General features: G+C 39.0%; 1 protein-coding gene across 2 annotated transcripts in view; it reads left to right on the top strand.

Moving 5' to 3' along the window:
* The window catches only part of LOC122811452 (major histocompatibility complex class I-related gene protein-like), a 685432-nt gene that overhangs the window by 38795 nt on the left and 618693 nt on the right, over positions 1-27944 (top strand). Inside the window, exon 1 of one of the 2 annotated variants that reach the window (XM_044083303.1) lies at positions 306-443. The exons of the other annotated variant lie outside the window; for it this stretch is intronic. Coding sequence (XP_043939238.1) covers positions 323-443 — 121 coding nt within the window. The 5' untranslated portion in view covers positions 306-322. Of the gene's footprint in view, positions 1-305; positions 444-27944 lie in introns of those variants that run through there. 2 annotated transcript variants of the gene reach the window in all.

The raw sequence follows: 27944 nt of genomic DNA on the forward strand, positions 1-27944 counted from the left end.
CTTACAAACTTAGAAAGTTGACAGAATAACAGGTTTTACATTAGTATGAGTTTTCTGAGGGGTATAAAGTCTGAAACTCAATTATGTATTGTTATGATTTCATGCAGCACCAAAACATTTTCACTTTATGTCATTCATCTTTCAAGTTCCAAACCTCAGTCCTTTACAGCAGATACGAGTGACACAGTCTATATTCTGGCTATTGATTGGTGGTAGAGGTTCTCCTTCTTATTGTCCATTGTTTGTGTAAGGGTGGGATCACACTAGGCCAAATCCTCTGAGGTTATTTCGCAGATTATATTTATTAAGATTAGTTGGGGAAATGCTTGTGAAGAATGTTCTTACAACTCGTAAAACACTGAAGGTGTTTTGGACTAGCATTTGTAAGATGTTTTTCTTCTCTCTATTCTTGATCGTGGCTTTCATGCCAGGACTTAGTACTGGTAAGTCTTGCTAAAACCTAAGGGATCTCAAACAATAGGAGTTAGTAATGGGGAAAGTAAAACATAAAATACTTTTTTGTAGGTATATAACTTAATGTGTAAAATCAGAACATCATGACAAAAGCAGTACATTCCTAAAGTGACTTTTACTTCTGGAAAACTAAAGTAAATATTTGTTCTGATGTTGCTGCTGTTTTGGAACAAATTTCATTTTCCATTTAATGCTACCCAGAACTGCTGCAGAAGTTTAAGAACTAAAATGTAAAATTTAATACTGTTGTCCCAGATAAAGATTATGCCTAATAGTTTCACTAGTCCACATTCCTCACATTTTTAAAAAACACTAACAAAATGTATAATGTATATCCTGTCAGCTGCCTGCAGGATAGCACGAAGTGAGTTAATGTTTTCTTATTGTGAAGTATGGAAATGACCTATTATTTATTGTTATATCTGTCATACAGAAGTTGGTTTGCATAGAAACTGCTCACTCTGTCAGATGCTTTCAGGTTTTTATAGTAAAGTAATTTGCTGTTTTGTACTTGTAATTAGAGGAATTTTCTTCTTTGAGTAAATTGTCTGGTAAAAGGGTACACGCATACAAACATACTGAGCAGTGCCTTTAGAATTTCATCTGTTTCTCCTGATGTTTTTAGTCATATTGCTTGTCTTGTGCCATTATATTCAGTTTTGTTTTCCCCCATGTGTATAACTTCCTGTTTCACTAACTGAATTTTTAAGTATTAATCTGTGTGATTGCTGTACTTAAAACAGGACTCAAAGTAAAACAGAATATGATGTGTACTAAATATTGCTCTGCAGAACTTCATGATTTTGCTGTATTGGAGTAAATACAGGACATAAAGAAGATAATTACTAAATTACTGTCCCCACCCCCTCATATGCACCCTAGTTACTGAATGCCAACACCGTATTAGAGGTATGTCCTGTCTCATCAGCTCTTGCTCTCTGTGGATGTCAGCGTGGATAATAACCAGTGTCAGTCCTTGGTCAAATATCATGGGGGCTAATATCCAGTAACCCAAATCATTTTCTGATGAGGGTTAAGCAGCATCTAAAATGTGCCATTGTGTGGAAGTCATATTAACAATATAGCCTACTGATAGTTTTCCATGATGGTTCATGTATGACCCCCATACTGTACAATATTCCATGTATTCTGGTGAGTCAGAAATTGCATAATTTGAAATTGAGGTTCAGGGATTCAAGTTGTTCTGTACTTAGGTTATGGATAAATGATGTTGCTGCATCTGTGGCAAAAGGCAGTGAAGATTAAAGCTGCAGCACCTGTTGGGGCCCTGTTTGTAGGCTGCCTGTGACACAGTCATACTTAGGATGTGGTAGAGGAGAAAATCAGACAAGTTTGTGAATCACTATAGATTGCAACACAGATGTGGTCTATTACAGCACTGCTATCTTTCTGCAGTGTGCTTGGATCATGGCTGAAAAGGTCCCTAGACCAATCCATTTACAAGGTTACCAAATTTAATTCATTCATTCATTAAAATCAATTCACTTTCATTATTCTAAAATAAATCTGTATCTTGCCAAGGTGGGCCTGCACTATCTGAAAAGCTGACAGTTAACCAACTTAGATATATTCTTCACTGAAAAAGAAAATGTATTAATGCAAGAGGTGTTGACGATATTGTAATGTACTTCAAGCTCAGCTCATCAGCAGATTGTGCAGCTTCACCAAGTACTTTCAGTTGTGCTTCCTTGTTTTCCTGTTGTATTCTTTCTGCAGTTGATAAATGCCCTGTGTAATAAATTATCTATTAAGTTGTGTTTGCTGCATGTGTGACATTCATACATGATAGCTACTTAAGTCTTTGTTTATTCTTAGACAGCTACCATGGTGTTTTTTCCTGCTCAGTAGAGGTTGTTGATGGATGGGATGTGATATGTGAAAATAAAAGAAGCTGAGAAAAGTTGAGAGGGATGTAGACAGCAGATGCAGCAAAGAGAACAACCAGATGGAAACTGTTTGCACCTGGAAAATACAGAATCAAAAGGTCTACTTTAAAGTGATTACTGATATTTGTGTGTGTGTGTGTGTGTGTGTGTGTGTGTGTGTGTGTGTGTGTGTGTGTGTGTGTGTGTGTGTGAGTGCGTGTGTGTGTATGTGTGCGTGTGTGTGTGTGTGTGTATATATATATATATATATATATATATATATCAGCATATGATGTTTCAAGTCTCTGATGCATTTTACCACTTGCTCTTCCTTATATTTTTGGACGATGTTTTTAATAAAAAGCTTTGTAAACTTTTTTTATTAGACCATGGCCCAAATATTGTTGTCTATCGTTATGTCACTTTAGGTTAACATGCAGTGTGTTTATAGCGTTTAATAGGGCACCTTTGTGCATGTATGATAGTGCGCCCATTAAAAGTCTATGGAGCCAATATACGTTTTTCTTTACTCTGATGGCACTAAGGCTAAAGTTCACTTTTTTACTCAGTGATGTCACTGTAAGGAAAATACATATTTTAAAACTTTTTTTTCCAAAAGAAGGAGCCAAGAATGTATGTGGATGGTCAGAATTACTGTTTGGCTTTTGTACTCAGTGATGTCAATGTAAGGAAAATATATATTTTAAAACTTTTTTTTCCAAAAGAAGGAGGCAAGAATGTATGCGAATGGTTAGAATTACTGTTTGGCTTTTTTCCTCAGTGATGTCAATGTAAGGAAAATACATATTTTAAAACTTTTTTTTTTTCCAAAAGAAGGAGCCAAGAATGTATGTGGATGGTCAGAATTACTGTTTGGCCGTATGTGCACCACATGCCACGGTGCACAGATAAGTTATAAAACATCACCAAATCACTTTAAGGACAAGCAGATATCATTTGTTTGTGTAATCCTGATGAAATATTGAAAAGTAGGTTTCCAGCTTTCCAAATGTTACTACTGAAAACATATAAAGTCAACTAAAAAGTCATGTTATTCTTGCTGTGGAGGGTTATCCCTCTACCCTCAATTAATTATCCCACTCTAATGCATATCTGAGGCATTTTATGTTTTGTGGTGGACACAGTCCTCTCTGTTTTATTCTTTCAGTGTTGTTATTTAAAGTCTGCAATTCAAGTGCTAACATGTCAGAAGAACTTGCTCGTGTATGCAGTAGCAGCTCAAAACTACAGAAACATGCAGAAAACTAGGATGCAGGGTCATGCACTTACTAGAACATGACCTGATGGGCTTAAAATAACTGGCAGGAAGTAACATAGCATTGATGGACTGGAGAGACTGAATTATGAACACTACACATCTGCACCCCCCCCCCCCCCCCCCACACACACACACAGTGAATTAGCAGTGAAATATACTTTGTTGTGAAGCATAAATGGCATCAATTAGATTTGGAGGGTAGTTTATATTGCAATTTTCTGACATTTGTCATAGTACTCATTTGAAATGTATACAGTGCATATCTGGTCATTTGTTTATTGTAGAAAGAGGATTTTGCATTAGAATAAACCATGGTATCCCTTAAAGCATGTGTCTGTGTGACTCACTTGTGCTAATTTCAGTTGCTTGAGGACATCTGGCTGTAACATCCAGAGGTTTTGTTAGGTACTGTGAGTGAAATGTACAGATGCTACCATATCATACAAAATGATACCTCATAGTACACAGTGTACCTCTATGGACCACATGTCAGTGGAAACAACATGACACATCCATTCTGACCTGCAATTATTAAGGTGCTCAAACCTGGATTCCTGGATGGTCTCTAGGAAGCTGAACTTCACAGTAAACCCACCAAAGGATGATTGCATAGTAGGGTGGGTAGCACTAAATGGGTGATGCAGTACTATTTCTAGAGGGTGTCCAAAAAGAGGAAGGTGTCATACTTGATAGATGAGGTCATTTCTTCTGGCTAACACAGCTTGAAAGCAATAGTAACAATGTTTTTTGGGGAGTTCTATACCCAGATGCCTTCTGGCATGTTTTCTTATGCAAAATGAGTATGGGAATGTTATCAATCCTTATATTCATTATAAGAGGGGACATGGTGGTGTCAAAAAGTAAAGTTCTCCATGGCCATAGCCTGCCTCTGTGGTGACTGTCTCAGTTCAGGAACTGAATACTGTCGCTTGGTACTTACAGAAGAAAGACAGACAGGATAAAGCATCTACCTCACAGTTTCCTGTTAGTAAGAATGAGGGTCTCACTCTGCAGGACACACAAAATATACCGTAATAACAATAGTTCATGAAGGAGTGACCAGGGACAGAACAAGATGTCTGTGTTTAATTTCATGCTTTTGTGATTTTTTTAGTGTGGGATTTTCTGTCTGAGAGAAGTGGGAGGTGGGTGAAATTATTCTTGCATATAACCATAGATATCACGGTAGCCTGTCCACATCTAATGCAATCATATTCAGTTCCTGTGTCTGTATGTGCTTAATGTATTTTTATTTGTTAATTGTGGTATAGCACTGATGCACATAGACCCTTTTCAGACTGCAGCTGAGAGTATTATTTGTTTATGTGATTTGCTCAGACTCACACGGATGGCAAATGGAGGTGGAATGGAAAGAATCAAGCAATGCACCTTTAGTTAGAGGAAGTTAGCAGCTCAGAGCCATAATCCTCCATGTTAGGTACCTGACAAGTCTGGTTTTACCATAGTGGTGCAGAATTAGAACCATTAGGCAGCAGCGATAGTTCTTAGGAGTTGGAACAGGAACTAAAGCATCTTATACTGAGATTAAAAACCCTGAATTTTCTTCGGAAGAACAACATGATGAATTAACTCATTAATTAGAGAAGGACAAAGTTAAATCCAATACACAGTACTGTAGCTAAACAACATTTTCATGCTGTATTGCAATAAGGAACCTCATCTGACATCATGCTAAGAAGTGACAGTTTTACAGTGTCAGAGTCATAGGATTAGATTACAGTCCTGTGATACTAACATTACTTAAGATTAGATTACAGTCCTGTGATACTAACATTAGCAGTTTGAAAGAAATGCCGAATGATACCTGTGTGTTTTACCTAAAGAGATTAAACCCTTACTGTGATCCAGATAACCCAAGTTCAGTTACTGTTTTAGGTCCTAGAAGAGCCAGATAGGGGAGAATGGGAGGAAGTGGCCCACACTTCCTACCTAACCAGTATAATCTATATATATTAGACCAAACACCATTCTCATAGAAATGTTTAACTATCCCCTATTTATAGGTGATTACTAGGCTAATTACCCCAGGAGGACTTTTTAAACCTATCTATGTATCCTAAGGTGAAAATCATATCCTGTGCTTATGTCTCTGAAGTGAACACATTAACCATTATGCCAAGCCCCACACATTAACTGGGAAACATATACATTGTCAAACATGTATGCCCAGAAATTTCTGGATTTCATCATTGCAAACAGAAGACTATATAGGATGGGATGAAGGGGGCAACCACCTTGGGGCAAGTATTAGGGGGTGTGACTAGCAGGTGTCAGTTGACCAGTAGTACATTCAATTCCACAACAGCTGTATCAGAATTAATTTCCAATGCTGCTATTGCACTCAGGACTGAAGAGCATGCATCAGTACATGTGTGGTATAACTTGTAGGAAGACCTTTTTTTTATTTGTTTTGTTCCTTGAGTGAAGGAGCCGCGCATCAGAGCTGGCACTCCTTAGCAGACAGGTGTGGAGCACCAGAATGGAGAACCCCTCAACTTAGAGCTGAGAGGCACCAGATCTGTGGGTGGTGCTGGGTGTTAGATGAGACAGCTACAGCTCCGAATACAAACTCCATGGACCAATTTGTCCACACTCCAACAAGGGATAATAAAATCCTAGACTTGGTCATTACCTGTATGGGGCAGCTTTATTCCCCACCTATTGTAACTTAACCCCTGGTCAAATCAGAGAATAATTCAGTCACATTCAGCGTAAGACTGAAGCTAGAAGCATCTTCCAGTACCTCAATATTTGGAAGTTATGTCAAGACTAATTTCCTAAAACTGAGTGATGACTTGGTTAAATAAAAAAAAAATAACCTCGCTGTTTATGTGGAATGCTTTTATCACCCAAATCTGTGCACATTTAAATAGCTGCTGTCCCCCTCAAAAGTAAAGACAGCACCCGATTTAGAAATTAACTCTATGGTGGAACCCTAATATAAACAGGCTGTATAATAAAAGAAGAAACTCATTGCATGCAATAATAAATTAAACCCTCAAAAACACTCTTGTTAAACTTAACAAGGATTTCCAGACCCTGATCAAATCTTCCATAGCCAGTATGAGGTAAACATAGCCACCCAGGTGACAGATAACCACAAACCCATCTTTAACTATGTTAGAAATCTCAGAAACAATACTCAGCACAGTACAGAGCTAATAGTACATGATTTCACATAGGTGAACCCAGAGGACATAGTCAATCTACTAGAGCACAAATTAAGTTCCAACATCACCCCCTCTCCCCTCCTATATTCCCATATAATATACCTGCATCTGAACCCCCCCAAAATCTCCCAAGAACAAGTCCACAAGGTGCTATCCAAAGCCATAAACACTACTGTGGGGCTAGGTAACATACTAGGCTGCCTACCGGTTAACCTGAAACATGACTTGTCAGACCCCTAACAAAAGCTAATAAATATCAGTCTCCAAACAGGCTTTATGCCACATGATTGGAGGATGGCAAAAGTCAACCACTTGCACAATGATGGGATGTCAACAGACCTGAGTAGTTATAGAACCATAAGCCTGAACAGCCACACCTGCATGACTATGTTAAGGATCATTATGGAGATGCAACCTGCAAACGTTCAACCTAAGCTAGTTCAGATTAATTGAGGAGAGGCCCTGCACACTTAACGTGATTGCCTTCTTTGAGAAGGTTACTGAAACAATGGATGAGGGCAAGTCAATATGAATCACACATCTAGACCTTGCAAAGGTATTCAACACCATCCCACACTCATCATACACAAACTCTCCCAGCTAAATCCCCAAATGTAAATCCCTGTGTAACTTATTGGATAGCAAACTGGCTCACAAATAGAACTCAAAAAATTAGAGTGAGTGGCTGTACCTTCTCCAAAAGACCTGTCAAAATTGGTCTACCCCCCCTCCAAGGTTCTGTCATTGGGCCCCTCCTATTTGGCATTTACTTCTCAGAGTTTAAAGCAAATATTAATTATTTATGGCTGGCTAGGTTTGCCGACGACAGTAAAATTGAACATCATAAATTCTCCAAAGGACTAATATTCTCAAAGAAGGCCTTTTCCAACCAATTAGCTGGTGCCATAGCCATAGACTAAAACTAAATGCCAAGAAATGTATACTCATAACAAAGTTGATATAGTAACTAGCAATCTGGGAACCTACGTTGACAATAACTGTCCCTTTTCCTCTATTATACAGAAGTCCTTTTTTCTTTCATACAGCTTAAATCTAAAGTTACAGCATCCATGTCCAGGAATGTAATCATGGCACTGTACTTGGCACTCATAAGGCCAATCATTGAATATAATTGCTCCTTTTAGTGTATGTATATATATATATATATATATATATATATATATATATATATATATATATATATATATATATATATATATATATATATATATATATATATATATATATATATATATATATATCCAAATAATTGTCTTCTGCATAGTGGACACCACAGGATGGAAATAATTGAGAAATGACAAGATATGAATAAGTTAGCGAGAGTACAGTAGTATTACTACCTTCTGTGGTAAGGTGTTCTGCAGTGGTAGACTGAGATTGCTTAGTATCCACATAGTTAATTAGAGGTTAATAAGAGGGGATGTGATATGGGCGCATTATTGTTCACACAGCTTTTTATTGTGTGCTACTGTGGGTGTTACTTTACAATAGCAAGTTCAAGGTCCGGTACTTTTCATATTGTGAGCGTTCGCATTTATCACCTTTCACTCATCTGATATAGACCTGATAAATGTAATGGAGTGTGTTAGAGAAACATCTTCACTTCTGTACTGCTTACACTATGGGAGCATCTTGCAATGGATATAAGGAGTCATAAGTCTTTTACTCAGTTTAAAGGTCAACTTGACTCTTTGTTTGAGATTTTATAACAAGGTTGGAGTGGAGTGGGGCTCATAATGATTCCATTTAGGTCTTGAGTCCCCAAAATAACATTGTAACATTGTAATGTAGGACTTTTGCCACAAAATAGGGAAAGAAATGTTTCTGGTCTTGCTGTTGTTGAATTGAAGGGATAGGGACTATATAAACTACCACTTCAAGAAATTCTGTGTGCCATATATTTGCCATCTGCTTATTAAATATTCTCAATGACCAATATTTATGGGAACATGATAAAATTAAGATTTTAGGAGTGTGGCTTAAAAAGGATTATGTTAAGGCAGCTAAGGATGTGTGGGAAGAGCCTAAAGAAAAGATAATACAAAAACTGAGAAACTGGAAGCCCTTGTTTATGGATATGGATAGTTTGATACAAGCAGTGAAAATGCTTTTAGTCCCTTTAGTTTATGTATAGATCTGGCATATTTTTATTAACCAGAGGAGAAATCATGGTCAGTAATTAATAAAGAGTTGAATTATTTTATCTGGGAGGGGAAGCAGGTAAATGTGAAGTGGGATATGTTGATCCTTCCAACAGAACAAGGTGGTTTGGGATTGCATCTTTTGAAGGGATATTTTAGAGCTACACAGTTAATGCTCTTATACATAGCATAAGCATAAAACTACAATCAAAGTGAAACTGGGTAATGATGATGAAGCAGGAGGGAAATTCAAGAAATAAGGAGATGGTGGGATTTTAGATGCCGATCCTTAAGGAGAATAACATCATAAAGTAGCAGAAAGTACTCTAAGAACTAGGTCAACATGGGAATGGAGAAAGGAGATTCTGACTATAGGGGTGACTACAGTTATGGTACAGAGAATAGATAAGAAGGGGCTGGAATTTACTGGAGAAAATTGGCAAAGGAATCAAGATATTGGGAGCAAATAATTAGAAAGGGAAGGTATTAGAATGGGAAGAGGCCAAGAAGACATTTGGACTGCAGTCAGACTATAGGTAAAGACAAAAAGGATAGGGGAATCCTAATTAAAAAAGTTTTTAAATTAATCTAGAACAGAAGCTGCTGTTAACGAAGCGATAGTAGGGCATATAAACTATTGCACAATAACTATAGGAATCAGTCAGAGGAGATTAGAAAAGATTTGAAAGAGTGGGTAAGCAATTCATGAGGAAACAATAAGAGAACATATATATGGCTCCTAAATATACAACAAGGTCTAGAAGATATAGAATTTTTTTCTTGGAAGTGTTTGCCTATGTATTGTTATACCCCAAACAGATTCTGAATAATTTTTCCTCAGGTAGATGGCAAATGTTGGAGGTGTGATGGGGAAGAAAGAGGTAACTTGAAACGCATGTTTTAGGAGTGTGATGAGTTTTATAATCTTTAAAAATTCCCAACAGAGTACTATGTCAGAAACATTGGGTAAGCAAATGGGTGTAACTAAGGAAATGATTTTTTGAGCTGGGATACAGGTTCTGAATTGCCCAGATATAGTAAGGCCTTGTAAAGTGTAATTCTGGTGGCTGCCAAAAAGTAATTACTAGAAAAAGGAAATGAAACACTAAACCAACTGTATTTGAAGTAGTGAATATTGTTAACAGTGATGAAAGAACTGGAAGTGGAATCTTAAGAAAAGGGTACATGCAAATTATATACAAAATGGAAATTGTGGGAATAATACATGCAGAAAAATGTTTTGGAGCAGGAATGAGTTTTAATGGAAGGCAGGAAATGAGCAACTTACATGCTGTTAGTTTGATGATAATTGTACAGAAGAATATATGTGATGCATAATGTTTGTAACTGTGAACATGTTAATATGGTTTGTTTTTGTTTATATAAATGTATGGTTGCCTGTGCAATAAATGATAATTCAATACAGATGCTTTAAAAAAGAATCATCCTGTCTGTAGAAGCCCTGATATTATTGGGTTATGCTGCCAGTTTTTGAACTTCTGAAACTTGCAGCAGAAATACTGCCATCTAGTTTCACGTTTTGCCCCCAGATTTGTAATAGTACTGTTGATCAATGTGCATATATGTACCATTAAGTTTTCCAAGGGTTTGCACAAGTGTATAAATACTGAGCACATGCAAGCCTGACTGCCATTTTCCAGTAAGCTGTTGAGATGTAAGTATATATACATATATATACATATATATATATATATATATATATATATATATATATATATATATACATATATATATATATATATATATATATATATACACACACACATGTATATATATATATATATATATATATATATACATATATATATATATATATATATATATATATATATATATATATATATATATACATATATATATATATATATATATATATATATATATATATATATATATGTCTGTCTGTTGACCAGTTTGTTTATATTTTATGATGCCGTTATCCATCCGGATGTGTTTCTATATATTAAATCATCTAAATGAAATACTTTGCTTGCTTTTCATCTATGTTAGAGAAGGATGAGTGACATGGTGTCAGAAGCAGCACGTCTAAAGGAAATGATGTTAGAGGCAGCATGGCTAAATGACTTAAGGCACTTGGTTGGACCTGGAAGAATATAGAGGAGTGAATCGTCTCTGCTGTACGTATACTTTGCAAAACAGGTCAGAAACAAATTTCAGATGTTAAAACTTGTTCATCTTTATTTCTTATCCACAAAATATGAAACAACAACACTCTAAATCATATTTGCATAAACCAATATGCATGATATTGATAAAAATATTCAAATCACTACAGAAAATGTTTGAAATAAAGTCTGAATTGCATAATATGAATAACATAAGAGGAAATTACTGTATTTTTAAATACATACTTGGTGAATCCATATTTTTCATATTAATCAAAGATATCCGAGTTATCAGAAGTGTATAAAGTGTTTGCATGTTTATGCAGTATTATGGTATAGTTATTTTGCAAAATACAGCCATTTCAGAGCATATTTCACAAAGTACAGTATTCTGAAGAGTTTATTGTGCATTTGAATGTTATTACAAGCTCAAGAACAGTTTGTTCATACATAATTACAAGGGCCATATTTTCAGTGTGTGTTTGTACATACTTTGTGGACATGGCAGATGGAGTTCAAAAACCCAGTGCAATTGTGTTTGATAATAATAATGTTGAGAACTGAAGAGTGTTTGAGCAAAAGTATGACATTTTCATACAGGCTGCATTTTCTGATATAGATGACCGTAAAGATGACCATGCATTTATTCTACTTAAATTTAGCTGGGTCAGAAACCATTGAAAGGGGATATTCATTTATGTATGCACCTCCTATTTATACAGGAGAGGGGAAAACTGTGTTATTTTTGTACTGGCTGAGTCAAAGGAGGACCCAGAGTGCTTGAAATGTAAATTTAGAGAAATGTGTAACCTCCAGATAATGTTACAATGGAAAGGCACTTATTTTACACAAGAAATCAAAAGCCTGGTGAAACTTTTGCAGCATATATAACTGACCTGAGAAATAAGGCTAAAACATGCAGGTTTGGTGATTTAAGAGATGAGCTGATAAAAGACAGATGTGTGTGGTATTAAAGATGATGCTGCGAGAAGAATTTTGCTTCGTGACAGTGGCTTAACTTTGAATAAGTCCTTTGAGATTTGTCAGATGTACGAGCTCACAGAAAAGCGCACAAATATGCTTACAAATGATAACAGCTCTAAAAAGCACAGTGATAAATCTCATGTTGATAGTATACAACATGTGGTTAAAAGAAACAGGCCCAAGCACATGGCAGCAACTGTAGCCCTTGCAGCACTCACTGGTAAACCCCAGAGCTTTCTAGAAAATTCCAAAGTTTGCACAGTCTCCGTGAAGCATAAGAGTGAGTCAGCAAACTCAAAGCATGGGCTCCAACCCAGTTTTATTGCCAGCTGTCATAATTGTGGTGGAAGTCATGACTCTAAAGGAGAGAATTTTTAGCTTTTGGTCAGCAATGCCACAAATGCGGTAAGTGGAATCATTTCAAAAGACTTTGTAAATCAAAAGTCCCACATTCTTTTATTAAAAGGGAACATTTTAAGAAACAAGTTGATCAATTAGAGAGCTGCAAGCCTACTCTTTATGTTGATGGTGTGTCAGTGCTTCATGAAACAATCAATGCAGTAGATTTAAGGGCAAAGAATGAAGCATTTTGTACTGTTCACATAAATGTCAAACCTCTAGAGTTCAAAGTTGACAAAGGTTCCAAGTGCAATGTTATGTCAGTAGAAACATTTTCTAGAGTGTCTCATAGTGAAAGGCTTGGTTTAGCAAGGCATGCAAAGCTTGTTGCTTATGGAGGTGAAGAAATTCAGACTGAAGGCTCAGTAGTGCTTTCATGTTCCTCTGCTAGAAGAAGCTGTGACTTGTTATTCTATGTGGTCAAGAGGCATGCCCAGTCATTATTAGGGCTCAGAGATAGTTTGAAAATGTATCTACTTTCATTTAAAAAGGAAGTCCACCAAGTTAGTTTAAAAGACCATGACTCTAATTTCACCCAGTACATTTTTTTCTACCTAAGCAGATCTTTTTGAAGACAAACTAGGCAAACTTGCAGTTGTGTACTCCATGAAGTTAGACCCAGAGGTCAGTCCAGTTATCAGACCAGCACAAAAAGTTCCAATAGCCATGCAGGACAGAGTCAAAGCCGAGTTAGAGAAAATGGTGCAACAAGGTGTGATGTGTCCAGTAGATGCACCAACTGAATGGGCATCTTCCATGGTGGTAGCTCATAAGAAAAGCTCAGATGACATCAGAATGTGTATTGATCCATGAAATTTGAACAAAGCACTAAAAAGACCTCATCATCCAATGCACACAGTCTAACAAGTTGCAGCCTTGATGCCAAATGCCACAGTTTTTTTCTGTCTTAGATGCAAAGAGTTCATTTTGGCAAATTCATCTTGGCAAAAATCCTCATTGCTCACTACTTTTAGTACTCCATTTGGCAGGTACAGATTTTTGAGAATGCCATTTGTGATAAATTCTGCAAGTGAAGTCTTTCAACATGCAATGGAGCAAATTTTTTCTGGGTATCCTTGTGCTATTATAGTAGATGACATACTAGCAGGCGGTAATGTAATTGTGAAACTGACCATGACAGAAACCTCAGAAAAGTTCTAGAAAGGGCATGTCAAGTGAAACTTAAACTCAATCCACAGAAATGCAAATTCAGGCTACAAGAGGTTACTTATGTTGATCATTTATTTACTAGTACAGGCCTACAACCAGACCCTTCTAAGCAAACAGCCATTCTTGAGATGCTAGCTCCAGATAATGTTCAAGCCTTGCAACATTTTTTTGGCATGGTCAACTGCATAGGCAAGTTCATTCCAGACTTGATTCAACTTTCAGCACCATTTAGAGAGCCAACATGTAAAGATGTAGTTTAGTCTTGGTTAGAGCAACACCAAAGAGCATTTGATGTCCTAAAACAGAGAATTGCTAGTCCACCAACTCTCAGATACTATGATGTTCACAAACCGTTATACTTTCCTGTGATGCTTTGAAATTTGGACTTGGTGCATTCATTCTACAAGAGGATCAATCTGTTGCCTGTGCATCAAGAGCTCTTACCCAAACCAACATGCAGTATGCCCAGACTGAGAAAGAGCTTTTTGCAATTGTGTTTGCATGTTCGAAGTTCCACGATTATGTTTATGGTAGACCTATCCAGATCAAAACAGACCACCAACCTCTAGTCACTATCTTGAGAAAGCCTATGCATTCAGTTCCAGCCAGATTGTAATGCATGATGCTGAGATTGCAGAAGTATAATTTCAATCTTGTCTTCAAGAAAGGCAAACTTCTTTATCTTGCTGATTTATTATTCAGATCACCCACACCACAGAATAGTATGAGAATGAGAACCTTGATTTTGAAGTCATGGAAGTGAGAAATTCTTCTTCCACACGTCTTGATGAGCTGAGAGATCACACAGCCACAGATCCAGTTATACAAAGGCTCAACCACTTTATCAATCAAGGATGGCCATCACAGAAATCTAGTTTACCTCAAGAAGTGCAACATTATTTTCCATACAGAGATGAGATTTTGTCTGACAAAGGTATCATTATGAACGGTCCGAAAGTAATTGTTCTAAAGCCTTTGCAACCAGAGTATATTACTGTCTTGCATCGTGGTCAGCCAGTTGCTGACTCTGCCAAAAGAAGGTCGAGAGGATTAATATTTTGGCCTTCTATGTCACAAGACTTTGAGAGAGCACTTTCATCTTGTTCAGTGTGTAATAGTACAAAGTCACATCAACAGAAGGAACCACTCCAGCTAAACCAGATTACGGAACTACATTGGTCGACAGTAGCCACTGGCATTTTCAAGTGGAATGGTCAACATTATTTGGTGTTAGTAGACTCTTACTCCAATTGGTTCGAGATTGACATACTTCCTAACCTGGCATCCAGTACTGTCATTACTAAGATGAAGCGTCATTTTGGAGTACATGGTAGTCCACACAAAGTTAATTCTGACAATGGCATGTAGTCTACAAGTCAACAGTTCAAAAGATTTGCTGAAGAATGGGACTTTACTCACATCACAAGTAGTCCTGAGTACCTACAGTCAAATGGTTTGGCAGAACATGCAGTTCAAAGTGCAAAACAGTTACTAGAAAAATCAAAATGAGATAATAGTGATGTTTTCCTGAATCTCTGGAATCTCAGAATTATTCCTCATGATAAACATCTTGCTTCACATGTTCTGAGACTTCTCTTGAGACAAACCAGAACCACATTACCAATCAGTAGCCAATTGTTGGCTCCATGTGTCAAGAACAACAGGTCAGTGAAAACCAATCTGTTGAAGAAATGCCTAATACAGAAGTCCTAGTATGATAAAACCAGCAAACCGCTCAATCCATTATGAGAAGGAGAAGTGGTAAGGGTGCAAACATCCAAAGGTTATGATCAGATTGGTGTTGTGAAGAGTATTTGCCCAGAGCTAAGAACATACATTGTGGAATCATAAGGAGCAGACTTTAGGCAGAATCAGAAGCATTTAATACCAGTGTCTAAGCCTATACAACAGCACATAGCCTGTGAAAAAGATTCTTTTTCTCAGGGTGAGTTGTCCGGTGTTCCAATTCCAGAGGAAGTTCCAGAGAACATTCTCGGTCCTGTGACGAATCCAGAAGTTCCTGATATGAGGTGCTCACAGCACCCCGCTTACAACTATTTCACAAAGTTTATTTTTATTAATTTATTCATTCACTAAACTTGGTAAGTGGACTAATATTTGAAGATCATTTCCAGACACGTTGCAGGCCATGAGAGCAGAAGTGAATATTATATACAAGGATAATTCAAAGCAGCCTCTATGCTGCATATTTTGACAAGAGCGAGGACATTTGCATGCTTTAAAGAAACACACAGAGATTCAGGTAAAACACGCAAAACCTACAGTTACTACTTTTCTATGATACACTTCCCGTGGGGGGAAAACCTCCTCAGTGTATTCCAACCATTTTCTGTCTTTTTTTGTGCTCCCTATCATTTTTAGGTGACTCATAAACTGTAGAATCTCTACCGTACCTTTATGAGTCTAACTGCTTTTTTTATTGTTTTTCATCCTTTAGCCAAGGCGAATAATATTTCTATTCACCTTTGCCTTCCTCCACTGAACATAAACACACACAATGTTTCACTTTTCTGTATTTTTCCCCACCTGCAACTGCAGTAAGTGTTTCTTTGTACTTCCATTGAACTGAGAGCATCCTATAACAAGTCTTGGTGATCTTAATAATGGCTGAGACCAACTACTGCACAACTATTTTTGTGAACTTTATTAACTAATCATATATCCCACATCAGCAAGAGATTCAAGACAAAGAGCAATGTCACTGTGAGCCTTCAAATGAAATTAATTAAATCAAATTAAATCCAGTAATATTGCCTTCTGCTCTAGTAACTGGAGCAATGCACAATAACACATGGCTAATTCATCCTGTGTTTTGGGCTGAAAATCATATTTTACACTCAGCAATAGAAACTGACAACTCTGAGAATATGGACAGCTAATACTGAGAGCCATACAAGTGGTCTGATACTGCAGTATTAATAATACTAGCCTAGCAACTAGTGCAGTGCAGTGCATGACAGGAAATGTAGTCTGCTCCACTAACATTACTCATAGCTATTATGGAAACAAAACTACAAGTAAGAAAATGTCTTACACATTTGCTATAGTTCTTGCCAAACAAATATTGTAGGTTACATAAGACATAATGAGTGTCATAGCCTAGTGTGGGGCCTCCCAAATAGGTCTAACTGGTTTAAGGCCAGCCTGGGTCATCCGTTTCCATTTCTTCCTGTCCTCTGCTTCTTGCTGTGTCATGCCACCCACCTGCATGTCCTCTCTCACCACAACCATAAACCTTATCTTAGGCCTTCCTGTTTTCCTCTTACCTGGCAACTCCATCTTTACCATCTTTTTCTCAATATACCCAGCATCCCTCCTCAGCACATGTCCAAACCAATGCAATCTCGCATCTCTGGCTTTGTCTCCAAACCGTCCAACCTGAGCTGACCCTCTAATACACTGATTCCTAATCCTGTCCATCCTCATCACACCCAGTGCAAATCTTAACATCTTTAACTCTGCTACCTCCAGCTCTGACTCCTGTCTTTTTGTCAGTGCCACTGTCTCCAACTCATATGACATAGCTGGTCTCATTACCCTCTTGTAGGCCTTCCCTTTTAACTCTTACTCGTACCAGTCTGTCACAAATCACTCCTGACATTCTTCTCCACCCACTCCACCCTGCCTGTACTCTCTTCTTCACCTCCTTTCCACATTCACCATTACTCTAAACTATTGATCCCAAGTATTTAAATTCATGTACCTTCTCCAACTCTACTCCCTTTATCCTCACCATTCCTCTAGCCTCCCTCTCATTCACACACATATATTTTATCTTAGTCCTGCTGACCTTCATTCACTTCCTCTCTAGAACATACCTTTTCAGGGTCTCCTCAACTTGTTCCCTACTTTCACTACAGATCACAGTGTCATCTGCAAACATCATAGTCCACGGGGACTCCTGTCTGATCTCGTCTGTCAACCTGTCCATCACTATTGCAAATAAGAAAGGGCTCAGAGCTGATCCTTGATATAATCCCACCTCCACCTTAAATGCATCCATCACTCCTACTGCAGGCCTCACCACTCTCACACTACCCTCATACATCTTGTACCACTCTTAACATACTTCTCTGCCACTCCTGACTTCCTTATATAATACCACAACTCCTCTCTAGACACCCTTTCATATGCTTTCTCTAAGTCCACAAAGACACAATGCAACTCCTTCTGACATTCTCTGTACGTCTCCATCAACACCCTCAGAGCAAACATCGCATCTGTAGTGCTCTTTCCTGGCATGAAACCATACTGCTGCTCACTAATCATCACCTCCCTTCTTAACCTAGCCTCCACTACTCTTTCCCATAACTTCATGCTGTGACTGATCAATTTTATCCCTCTGTAGTTACTACAGCTCTGCACATCACCCTTATTCTTAAAAATCAGTACCAAAACACTTCTTCTCCACTCCTCACGCATCCTCTCACTTTTCAAGATTTCATTGAACAATCTAGTTAAAAACTCCACTGCCATCTCACCTAAACACCTCCATGCTTCCACAAGTATGTCATCTGGACCAACAGCCATTCCATTCTTCATCCTCTTCATAGCTATCCTTACGTCCTCCTTGCTAATCCATTGCACTTCATGATTCACTATCCCACATCATCCAACCTTCTCTCCCTCTCATTCTCTTCATACATCAACCCCTCAAAGTACTCTTTCCATCTGCTCAACACACTCTCCTCACTTGTGAGTACATTTCCCTCATTATCCTTTATCACCCTTACCTGCTGCACGTCTTTACTAGCTCAGTCCCTCTGTCTAGCCAATCGTTACAGGTAATTTTCTCCCTCCTTAGTGTCCATCCTTTCATACAGCTCATCACATGCCTTATCCTTAGCCTTCGACACCTCTCTCTTTGCCATGCACCTTATCTCCTTATACTCCTGTCTACTTTCTTCATCTCTCTGACAATCCCACTTCTTTGCCAACCTCTTTCTCTGTATACTCTTCTGTACCTCCTTCTTCCACCACCAGTTCTCCTTGTTCTCCTTTCTCTGCCCAGATGTCACACCAAGTACCTTTGTAGCAGTCTCCCTTACCATCTCTGCTGTAGTTACTCATCTATTTGGTAACTCTTCACTGTCACCCAGTGCCTGTCTTAACTGTTCCCTGAACTCCACCTCACAATCACCCTTTTTCAACTTCCAACATTCAATCCTTGGCACTGCCTTCACACTCCTCCTCCTCTTCTTGATCACCATCCTACAGACCACCATCCTATGCTGCCTAACTACACTTTCCCCTGTCACCACTTTACAGTTTCCAATTTCCTTCAAATTGGCCCTGTTGTTATAGCAATAACCCACGCCTGGGTGTGGGTAATGCTGGATTTACCCACGGTTGGCATGGTTTGGTCACGAGGGCGAAGCCCGAGTGGCTAAACAAAGCCAACCATGGGTAAATCCAGCATTACCACAGAAGTTATTATTATATTCTAATGACATTATTTAAGAAAAAAAATAATTACTTTTCTTAAATAATGGCATTGTATAATGCCTCCTTGCTGCCCTTCCGCAGCTGTCTGGTATTCCGCGGCAGTTCTGATGTACTGCACATGCATATGCTTATGTAGTACATCAGAGCTGTGGGCAAAAGCAACGGAGAAAGCAAGATCTCCATTGCTTTTTACTGTTTCGCTATGTTAAATGGGTTTAACATGGCAAGACAGCTTTAAAAAAAGCAATGGAGAATCTCCGTTGCTTATTTTAAAGCTGTCTTGCTATGTTAAACCCATTTAACATATGATCATTGAAAAAAGCAATGGAGAAAGCAAGATCTCCGCTGCTTTTTACAAACTGTTTCGCTATGTTAAATGGGTTTAATATAGCAAGACAGCTTTAAAATAAGCAACAGAGATCTCCGTTGCTTATTTAAAGGTGTCTCGCTATGTCAAACCCATTTAACATAACGAGACAGGTTTAAAAAAAGCAACGGAGAAAGCAAGATCTCCGTTGCTTTTACACTCTCGTTATGTTAAAGGAGTTTAACATAGCGAGACAGCTTTAAAAAGCAACGAAGATCTCTGTTGCGTTTTTAAACCTGTCTCGCTATGTTAAACTCCTTCTTAACATAGAAACAGTGTTTTAAAGACTTATACTAATGGAAAAAGTCCGGGCGACTGGACCTTTTTCCGTTAGTATAAGTCAATTTACAACGTGCACGCTGACCAATCGGCGTGCCCGTTTTGGAATATTAATGGGGGGTCATGGTATAAATAGGATATAAACCACCTGTGTGCATCTTCCTCCACTTTTCTACATCACCCTATGCTCCTCCCTCTTCTTAAAATACATATTCACCACAGCCATGTCCATTCTTTTTGCAAAATCCACTACCATCTGACCTTCTGCATTCCTCTCCTTAACACCATACCTATCCATCACTTCCTCATCCCCTCTGTTCCCATCACCAACATGCCCATTGAAATCCATTCCAATCATCACCCTCTCACCTTTGGGTACACTCACCACCACTTCATCCAACCTACTCCAAAATGTTTCTTTCTTGTCCATCGCACACCCAACTTGTGGGGCATATGAACTAACAGCATTCATCATCACACCATCAATTTCCAGCTTCATAAACATAACTCTATCCAACACTCTTTTCACCTCCAAAACACTCTTGGTATACTGTTCCTTCAGGATAAAGTTTCTAAAGTAATCAAGCCTTTTAACGAAATCTAACAATGAGTGATAATGAAACAACAGATTTAATAATTTTTAAAAATGCTTATTTTATAATATGTAGACAGCCAAATTCATAAAGGTTTCCACAATATTTACACTATGTTTAAACTCACAAAACCATTTTGGAATTCAAAGACAGCTGTACTGAGATGTGCAGCACTGCAGCCGGCTGTCTCTGTGGCCATGCTACATGCTAATGAGGTAGTCCATGGAGGGACATATGCTAATTATAATTACAAAAACTGGCCAGCACACAATAGTCAGGGAACCAAAAATATAAAGTGTATTTATTAAAATACACCATACAGCTTTATTGTTCAATGAAACAGATAACAGACTGGTTTTGGCATATATTGCCTTCCTCAGTGTTGAAGTCATTTGTTAAACTTTTATGTTCTCTTTATGAATATAGCTCAACTAAATCTGTGGAAGAAGTATTGAAATTAATTAATCAAGCTAAGATGTTTGAGAAACAAGATTCATATCATGAACATTTCCTTAAACTTACTAAAGATTTGATATCTATGGAGCATGAATTGAAGGAATATAAAGTCAAGAAATTTAATAGAGATAAGAGGAATTATGCCCATGGGAAATCTTTCATGTCATAGAAGATGGTTAAATTTTCCAATAATACTGAACATACTCAGGGTCAGGCTAAATGCAAAAGGAAGACATCTATTCCTAAAAAATCAGATGCTAAGAATGAAACATCAGCAGATGACTCCTTATTAGCTTTAGAAACTGACATTGAAGTTAATTTTCCAGCAGCTAAGAAAAGAAATGTTACAATCCTTTTAGAACTAAAGGACTAGAGAAGAGCTGGTAGAAAATATCAAATAAAATGTCAAAGAAATATCAAGTTTAGAGACTGTGGGCAGGATTCAAGAAGCCTCCGTGTAAGAGTTACAAGGCTTACACGGAGGCTGCAGTTAAACGGTGTGACGTCAGCATTCCATGCATATTCATGAGGGCATGCTGACTCACACCCAAGGCTACTAAAGTAGGGGGCGTGTCCGTAGGGCGAGCCCTGCAAACAGACACACCCCCAGAAGAGTAACAGTCTCGAAAGTAAACCCCCACGACAGAGTCCGCGTAAATGTCAATAAACACAACACAACACATGCCCCCACAGACTATAAACATAAAATGTAAAAATGAACATGTTATATTTTTTTTATAAGTTTTAAAGATGTTTGCCCGTGAGTGCTCGTTTTTGTGGCGTGCCCATCGCTTAGCCACAGTTAGCAGTCAGTGGAAAAGCATATAAGATCTAAATATGCAAAGTAAGCCAAGAAGCAATAGCATAGCGGTAGAGACGTCGGCTGAAGAGGAGGCAGTCATGGTTCGAGCCCCCACAACATCAATTTTTATTTTTAATGAAATAAGCACGAAACAATTCCCTGACATATATGTACATGTATAAAATTATTTTTATGTAAAATGTAATGAAATGGGCCATGTATTATGAAGAAATGTGTGATAATAAAAAAAAAAGTCAGAAGTGCCTATAGCTGAGCTACACTCTAACAAGCTGAGTATATCTGCCCGTAGGTGAGCAGTGGTTTAACAGGTGTAAAATGAGTGCCCGTAGGTGAGCAGTGGTTTAACAGGTGTAAAATGAGTTCCTGGGGTTGAGCAGAGTTCTAACATGCTGAAACTGTGTGCCTGTAGCTGAGCTGAGCGTAATATGCATGCTGACAGCCAAACGACACGTAAACCAGCGTGACCCGTTTGCGAGGAGCTGCGCACCGTGCCAACAAGCTAACCGACGGGCAACGTTGAGCAAGCTGTATTAAAACTGCCTTTACACAGACACACCTCCTAGCCTGTGTAGACAGTCATAAAATATAAAAAGCAATGGCCAGGCTCGAACTCAGGATACCATGCACCATAGTCAAAGTACTGAATCACTAAGCCATGACAGTTGCTCTTAGAAATGCAGTAATAGCATATATATAGGAATGAATGGAAAGAGAAGCATGACAAAGCAGGTTTTGTGAAGCTGATACATTTCCAAAATGGCCAATCACAGATAAGTGTGGGAAAAACGGCATATATAAGCCCCATAGGCGGGAATATACAGCATAAAGAAAACAACAAGATAGCACTGAATTCACCAAGCAACAACAAAAAACAGTAAAATCCAATGGTTTATTCGATACACTCTAGCTCCTCAGCTACAGTAAGCCTTCAAGGACTCCTTGAAGGCTTACTGTAGCCGAGGTGCTAGAGTGTATCGAATAAACCATTGGATTTTACTGGTTTTTGTTGTTGCTTTGGGAATACACAGCATAACTGATTGTGGAACCGATTTGCAATCAGGATGGCAGGTGTAGGAGAGGGTAATTGCTTCCGAGCACAGAGGTGGGGCGTTGAGGAGTCCAAATATATGGTTTGGCTCCTCGTCCACAATCATCAGGCCCAACTCATTCAGGGCCAGGTCCTGTGGGGAGCATACAAGGCTGAGGCGTGGGACCGGTTGGCACATGATCTCACCAGTGCCACAGGAATACCAAGGACTGGTGAACAGGTCCATCACCACCATGCGGACCTGAAGCGATGGAAGCAGGACCAACTGAACTGTTGGATCCAGGAGGCCCAGCAAATGCCCAATGCCCCACTACTGAGTAAGTTACATGTAATTATTTATGTTGAAAGTTAACCTAGCTGATATTATGGAGATGTGTATTCCAATATTACTTCATTTATATTGCAGCTGCAGGTGTCCGTTCCGCGAATCATCGAGCCTATGCCGATAGGCTTGTGCGGTTGCGCCACCAGGCAGGTTAGTAATTCTCTCCCTGTAACTGTTAAAAAATATAAGATGACAGCTTGTAAAAGAGTGCAGTGTAGTCACCTATTAATATAAAGTGCAAGTAACAGTGTAAGAGAGATTCTGCTAGTACTGTGTGATTGCATAAGTGTGATGCAGCTTGTAATCCAAAAATAAAAATGAAACAAGTCTGAAATAAAGATGTTCCACCTGTAATATAATAGTACATAACCTGCAGCAGGCTGAAAATTACAGCTACACAAGCTGAGTAAAGCATATGTGTGAAATACATCCCCGTTTAAATTCTGAAACATGACACAAGTGAGACTGTTGGAAAGGATTGTTATAACCAAGTAAAACATGTCAATAAAGCCTAGAATTAAGTACCATCCTGAATTGTAAAAATAAAACAAGTGAGAGTGTGAGAAAGAGGTATGAATCCACCAATAAAGTTGTAATCACTCCTGAATAAAGTATACTGCAGTCAGTACAGAATGAAATGAATGTGACAGGCACAACCAAACAGCGAAATGTGTGGAATAAAGTACTGAAGCTGGAATGTGTGTCCCACAATTTGGATATGTTGCTGTCAGTTTGCAATATGCAGATAGTATGGTTGTATGAAATACCAAACATCCACAGTTGTCTAGAGCCATATAAAGCAAATGTAGCAGGATGCTGTAGCTGAACAGAGCCAGATATGAATGCGTATGAATAAAAATGAAATGTATATTAATGTAGCAGTAACATTCCTATCACCAACATGCATAAGTTTACACATAGGAAACTGTAGTCAGACCTGTACTGTGTATATATCTGCAGCTAGTAGAAATGTACAGCATATGTATAGGTATTTGAAGTTGTTAATGAAATATTTCTTCACTCTACCCTATAACCACAAATAATCCATTCCACATGAAATGGGTATGTGTATTCACAATTAACTCCCCTGGACATTTGTCCTGTTGGTTCATACATATTTGTATGTACGTTGATGCATGTGCCCTGTTCATACATCCAAACCTGATGGCCTGTTGCCATCAATCAACCCTACATGTTGTTGGATTGTGTATTGTTGTTCAAATTATGCATGTGTTATGCTTGCTGTTCAATGGCTTGAATTTATGGGTGTTTGGTTACTGGGAATACTAATGCATGCTGTTACAACTAATTGTGAATGGTATTGCACGTTACTAATCCAAACTGTCATTAAATAATGCAAAACATAGGACGACAGGGAAGGCGGGTTCCAGCGGACCCACCTCTCCCACCTCAGCTGGCGAGTGCACCTGGCAGTAGTGTCCAGGCCGGACCCTCCTCCGGTGGCCCTGTGCCACCTGCGGGTGGAAGCGCTGCAGGGGATGGAGCTCATCCCCCCTCTGCAAGCGTGGCCGGATGAGAGCATCCACTCACCCTCCGTAGTGTCCAGACTGTGGTGTGTAGGGAGATCAGGCACAATGTGCTTGGGCCCCTACGCCAGCTTGAGGCACGGGTGGCACAACTCACAGGTGTGCCTGCTGCCCATCCTACACAGCCCCCAGCACAGCCCCGTTTTGGGCAGTGAAGGCACAGTGGCAACTGCCCATGGGTGGGGATCTCAGTTCCACTGTTGCCATCTGAGGGCTCATGGGCTCGAGATATCCAAACATCCATCCCCGTCAATTGTGTAACCCCTCCACATGTGACATACACCACCCCTGTATGCGTCTTGTTTGTCTTGTCTGTTAACCTCCCCTACCTACCTCCCCAGCTATACCGACTTCCTGTACCTGACATACCACTCTCACCTGAAAAAAAAAAAAGGGCACTCTGTACCCACAAAAAAATTACGCTCCATACATAGCTGCCCATTTTGCACACATGTCTGCTGGACATGTAAACTGGCAATTACAATTGGCTGTACAACAAATATTGTTGTCCTCACACCTCTCTCAGGGGTGGAAAGTTTCAAATTTCACACCAAATTACAAACATATGCACAGCTGTTGCTGACGAAGAAATGGGCAGCTATGGGCCTTTCCTACATCCCTCCTGCAAAACCCGAGCTTGTTTTCCTACTGTCCTACCCTCTTTGTGCCCCCTTTTTCACCACTTTCCTATCTCCCCATTTTCTTTTCTTTAAAAGAAAATAGTGCAGGTGTGCACGAGAGTAAGCACTTTTAAGCAGTAGTAAGCGGGAGTGCGCTTCTGTGCGCTTAGCTAAGCGTGTGTCTTGTGAAGCTAAGTGGCAGTGCGCATGCGTGACCTCTGCGCAAACCAGCGCTAACCCGCTTACAACTGCTTAAAAGTGCCTTAGTCACTCGGAATGACAAGGCCTGTAGTTTTCTTAGCAGCAAAATAAAATACCTCTGTCAGTCTCGAACCCAGGACCTTGGAAACACTAGTCTGCATGACTTATCACTAAGCCATGACTGCTATACAAGAACATTGTGCTGAAAGAAATATATCATAAAATAGTAGGAATTAATGTAAAGGGAATATAGCAAGTCTAGTACACAAAGCATGTCATGTATATTTACTGTCAAATCTAGTGGATTTGTAAAATAGTACTGTGTGATGAGAAACAGCCATGCTGTTTGGTAGCTAGTAGGTAATAATGTCACAGTAGCATCTGGCAAGCCACACACATACTCAGAGCAGGATAAACACTGCCATAGTTGAATAGTTAAGAGCCCAGACATAGCAACTGTGACTGAGTTACAGGGATGTCCCTGATGTGAAAACAAATGTCAACTGTGCCCCACTGACACCCTGTGAAATGTACTAACAGTAGGCAGAAAGGTGTTACTACACATGCAATGGTAACTATGAATTACTGAAAGTATGCACCACTTGCACGTCACAAATGGTGTGGTAATACATATGCTCGAAATAACCCACAGTCACAACTGCAGAATATCAGAATATTTCATTGGATTATCCCACTGATATGTACCATTCCATGAGGCTGATAAAAGATGCACCTGGGAGTATCTGAGGCCTGCTCAGCAGCATGATCAGATACCCTTGTAAGTGTCAAGGCCCACACCATGGCCAGACCACACTGCATGCAGTAACACCCTACCAGAACAAACACATAGGGAATTGCTGCCCAAACAGATATAGCAAGCATTACAAGCTGTGAATGTAAATGGAAAATAGGAAAGCCATAGCAACACATTACAGGAAAGACACCTAGCAGGCATACAAGGAGTGAATGTAAAGGGCAAATATTGAAGCCATATCAACAGATTGCAAGAGCCACTGCTATATACCAGTTACACCACAATCCCCACAGGAAAGCACACACGCCCATATACACAGTATTACTAGTCGTAGGTGTCAGTTTACATACACACGGAGAAGAGGACACTGGAGGAAGGAATACTCAGCTTTCAGAACAACATGCATTGCAGTGTCTACAACACAGCCTGAAATATGAGAGACATACCAACCCTTACACTCACAGAACAGTGTCCACAGCAAACCAGCATGGTCCCCACCCTGATAATCTGAAAGGGCTACGCCTACCTAACAGACCTTTTTATAGCACTGTCCTGAATCACAGTGAGAACTGCAATCACTACACAACAGGCTGCATGCAATTAGTAAATGCTGGCTAACAATTGGTGCAGAGGCCATCACATGGACATGTGCAGATACCTACAAAAGCATCCTGTACTCCCAGTCCACACATGCAATACTTTCATTGCACCCTCTGGAGGTAGAGACAGAGAGAGAGAGAGAGAGAGAGAGAGAGAGAAAGAGAAAGAGAAAGAGAAAGAGAAAGAGAAAGAGAAAGAGAAAGAAAGAAATAAAAAAAAGTAACAACAAAACAAACAAGTTGACAGCAGGCCAAGTAACTGCAAGCCTACATGAAACAGCTGCAACAAACACAGGTAATGTAAAGTACTAATATAATAGTCTACATACTGTGAACCCTCCAGATGTGTTATTGGTCTGTATCTATGTATATGAAGATGTGCATAGGGCCGGGGACATACTGCAACTGTCACTGAAGGCTGTACATACATATGTATGTGAAGGTAGCTATGTGCACATAGCAATGTAGGTTGTAGTGCAATGTACAAGTAGGTTGTACAGTAATGGATGTTCATCAGTACGTTACTGTGTGTATACATATGTGGAACTAAAAAGGAGTATATATATATATATATATATATATATATATATATATATATATATATATATCATGTGTATATGTATGTATGTATATCGAGATATGTATGTGTATATATATATATATATATATATATATAAAATATGCATATATGTATACATAGATAGAGAGGGATGTAGAAATACATAGACATATATAGTTTCACAGTGTCATAGTTTAGTACTAGGCTATCTGCAGACAGTGTACAGAATAGATTTAGAAAACTGTGCCTCTGTATAGTAGTGACACAGTGAAGACCCCCTTACATAATAGCATTACTTTACTGTGCCGCTGTCTACTAGTGACACAGGGATGACCCCTGGTGTAAACCTATGATCACCCATCCACTCGTCAAGAATTCACATGAAGAGAGTCAGTGAGGGTCTCTGCCTAACATGAACTGGGATTCTGTTCCAGAGTATGGGAAGCCTCTGAGTTATGGATCTGTCCCTACAGCATGTCCTATTCATATTTGTGCTGAGGTTTAAATCTGTAGCTCTTGTGGTTCTGATGGATATGGATTTTATGAGGTGATTGGACATGGCCTTGTACGTCAGGCACAGATCACCTCTAAGTAGGCGGTATGCTATGGAATAGA

This window comes from Protopterus annectens, chromosome 9.part0, assembly GCF_019279795.1.
Source record: "Protopterus annectens isolate FY-2018-M chromosome 9.part0, PAN1.0, whole genome shotgun sequence".
Lineage (NCBI taxonomy): Eukaryota > Metazoa > Chordata > Ceratodontiformes > Protopteridae > Protopterus > Protopterus annectens.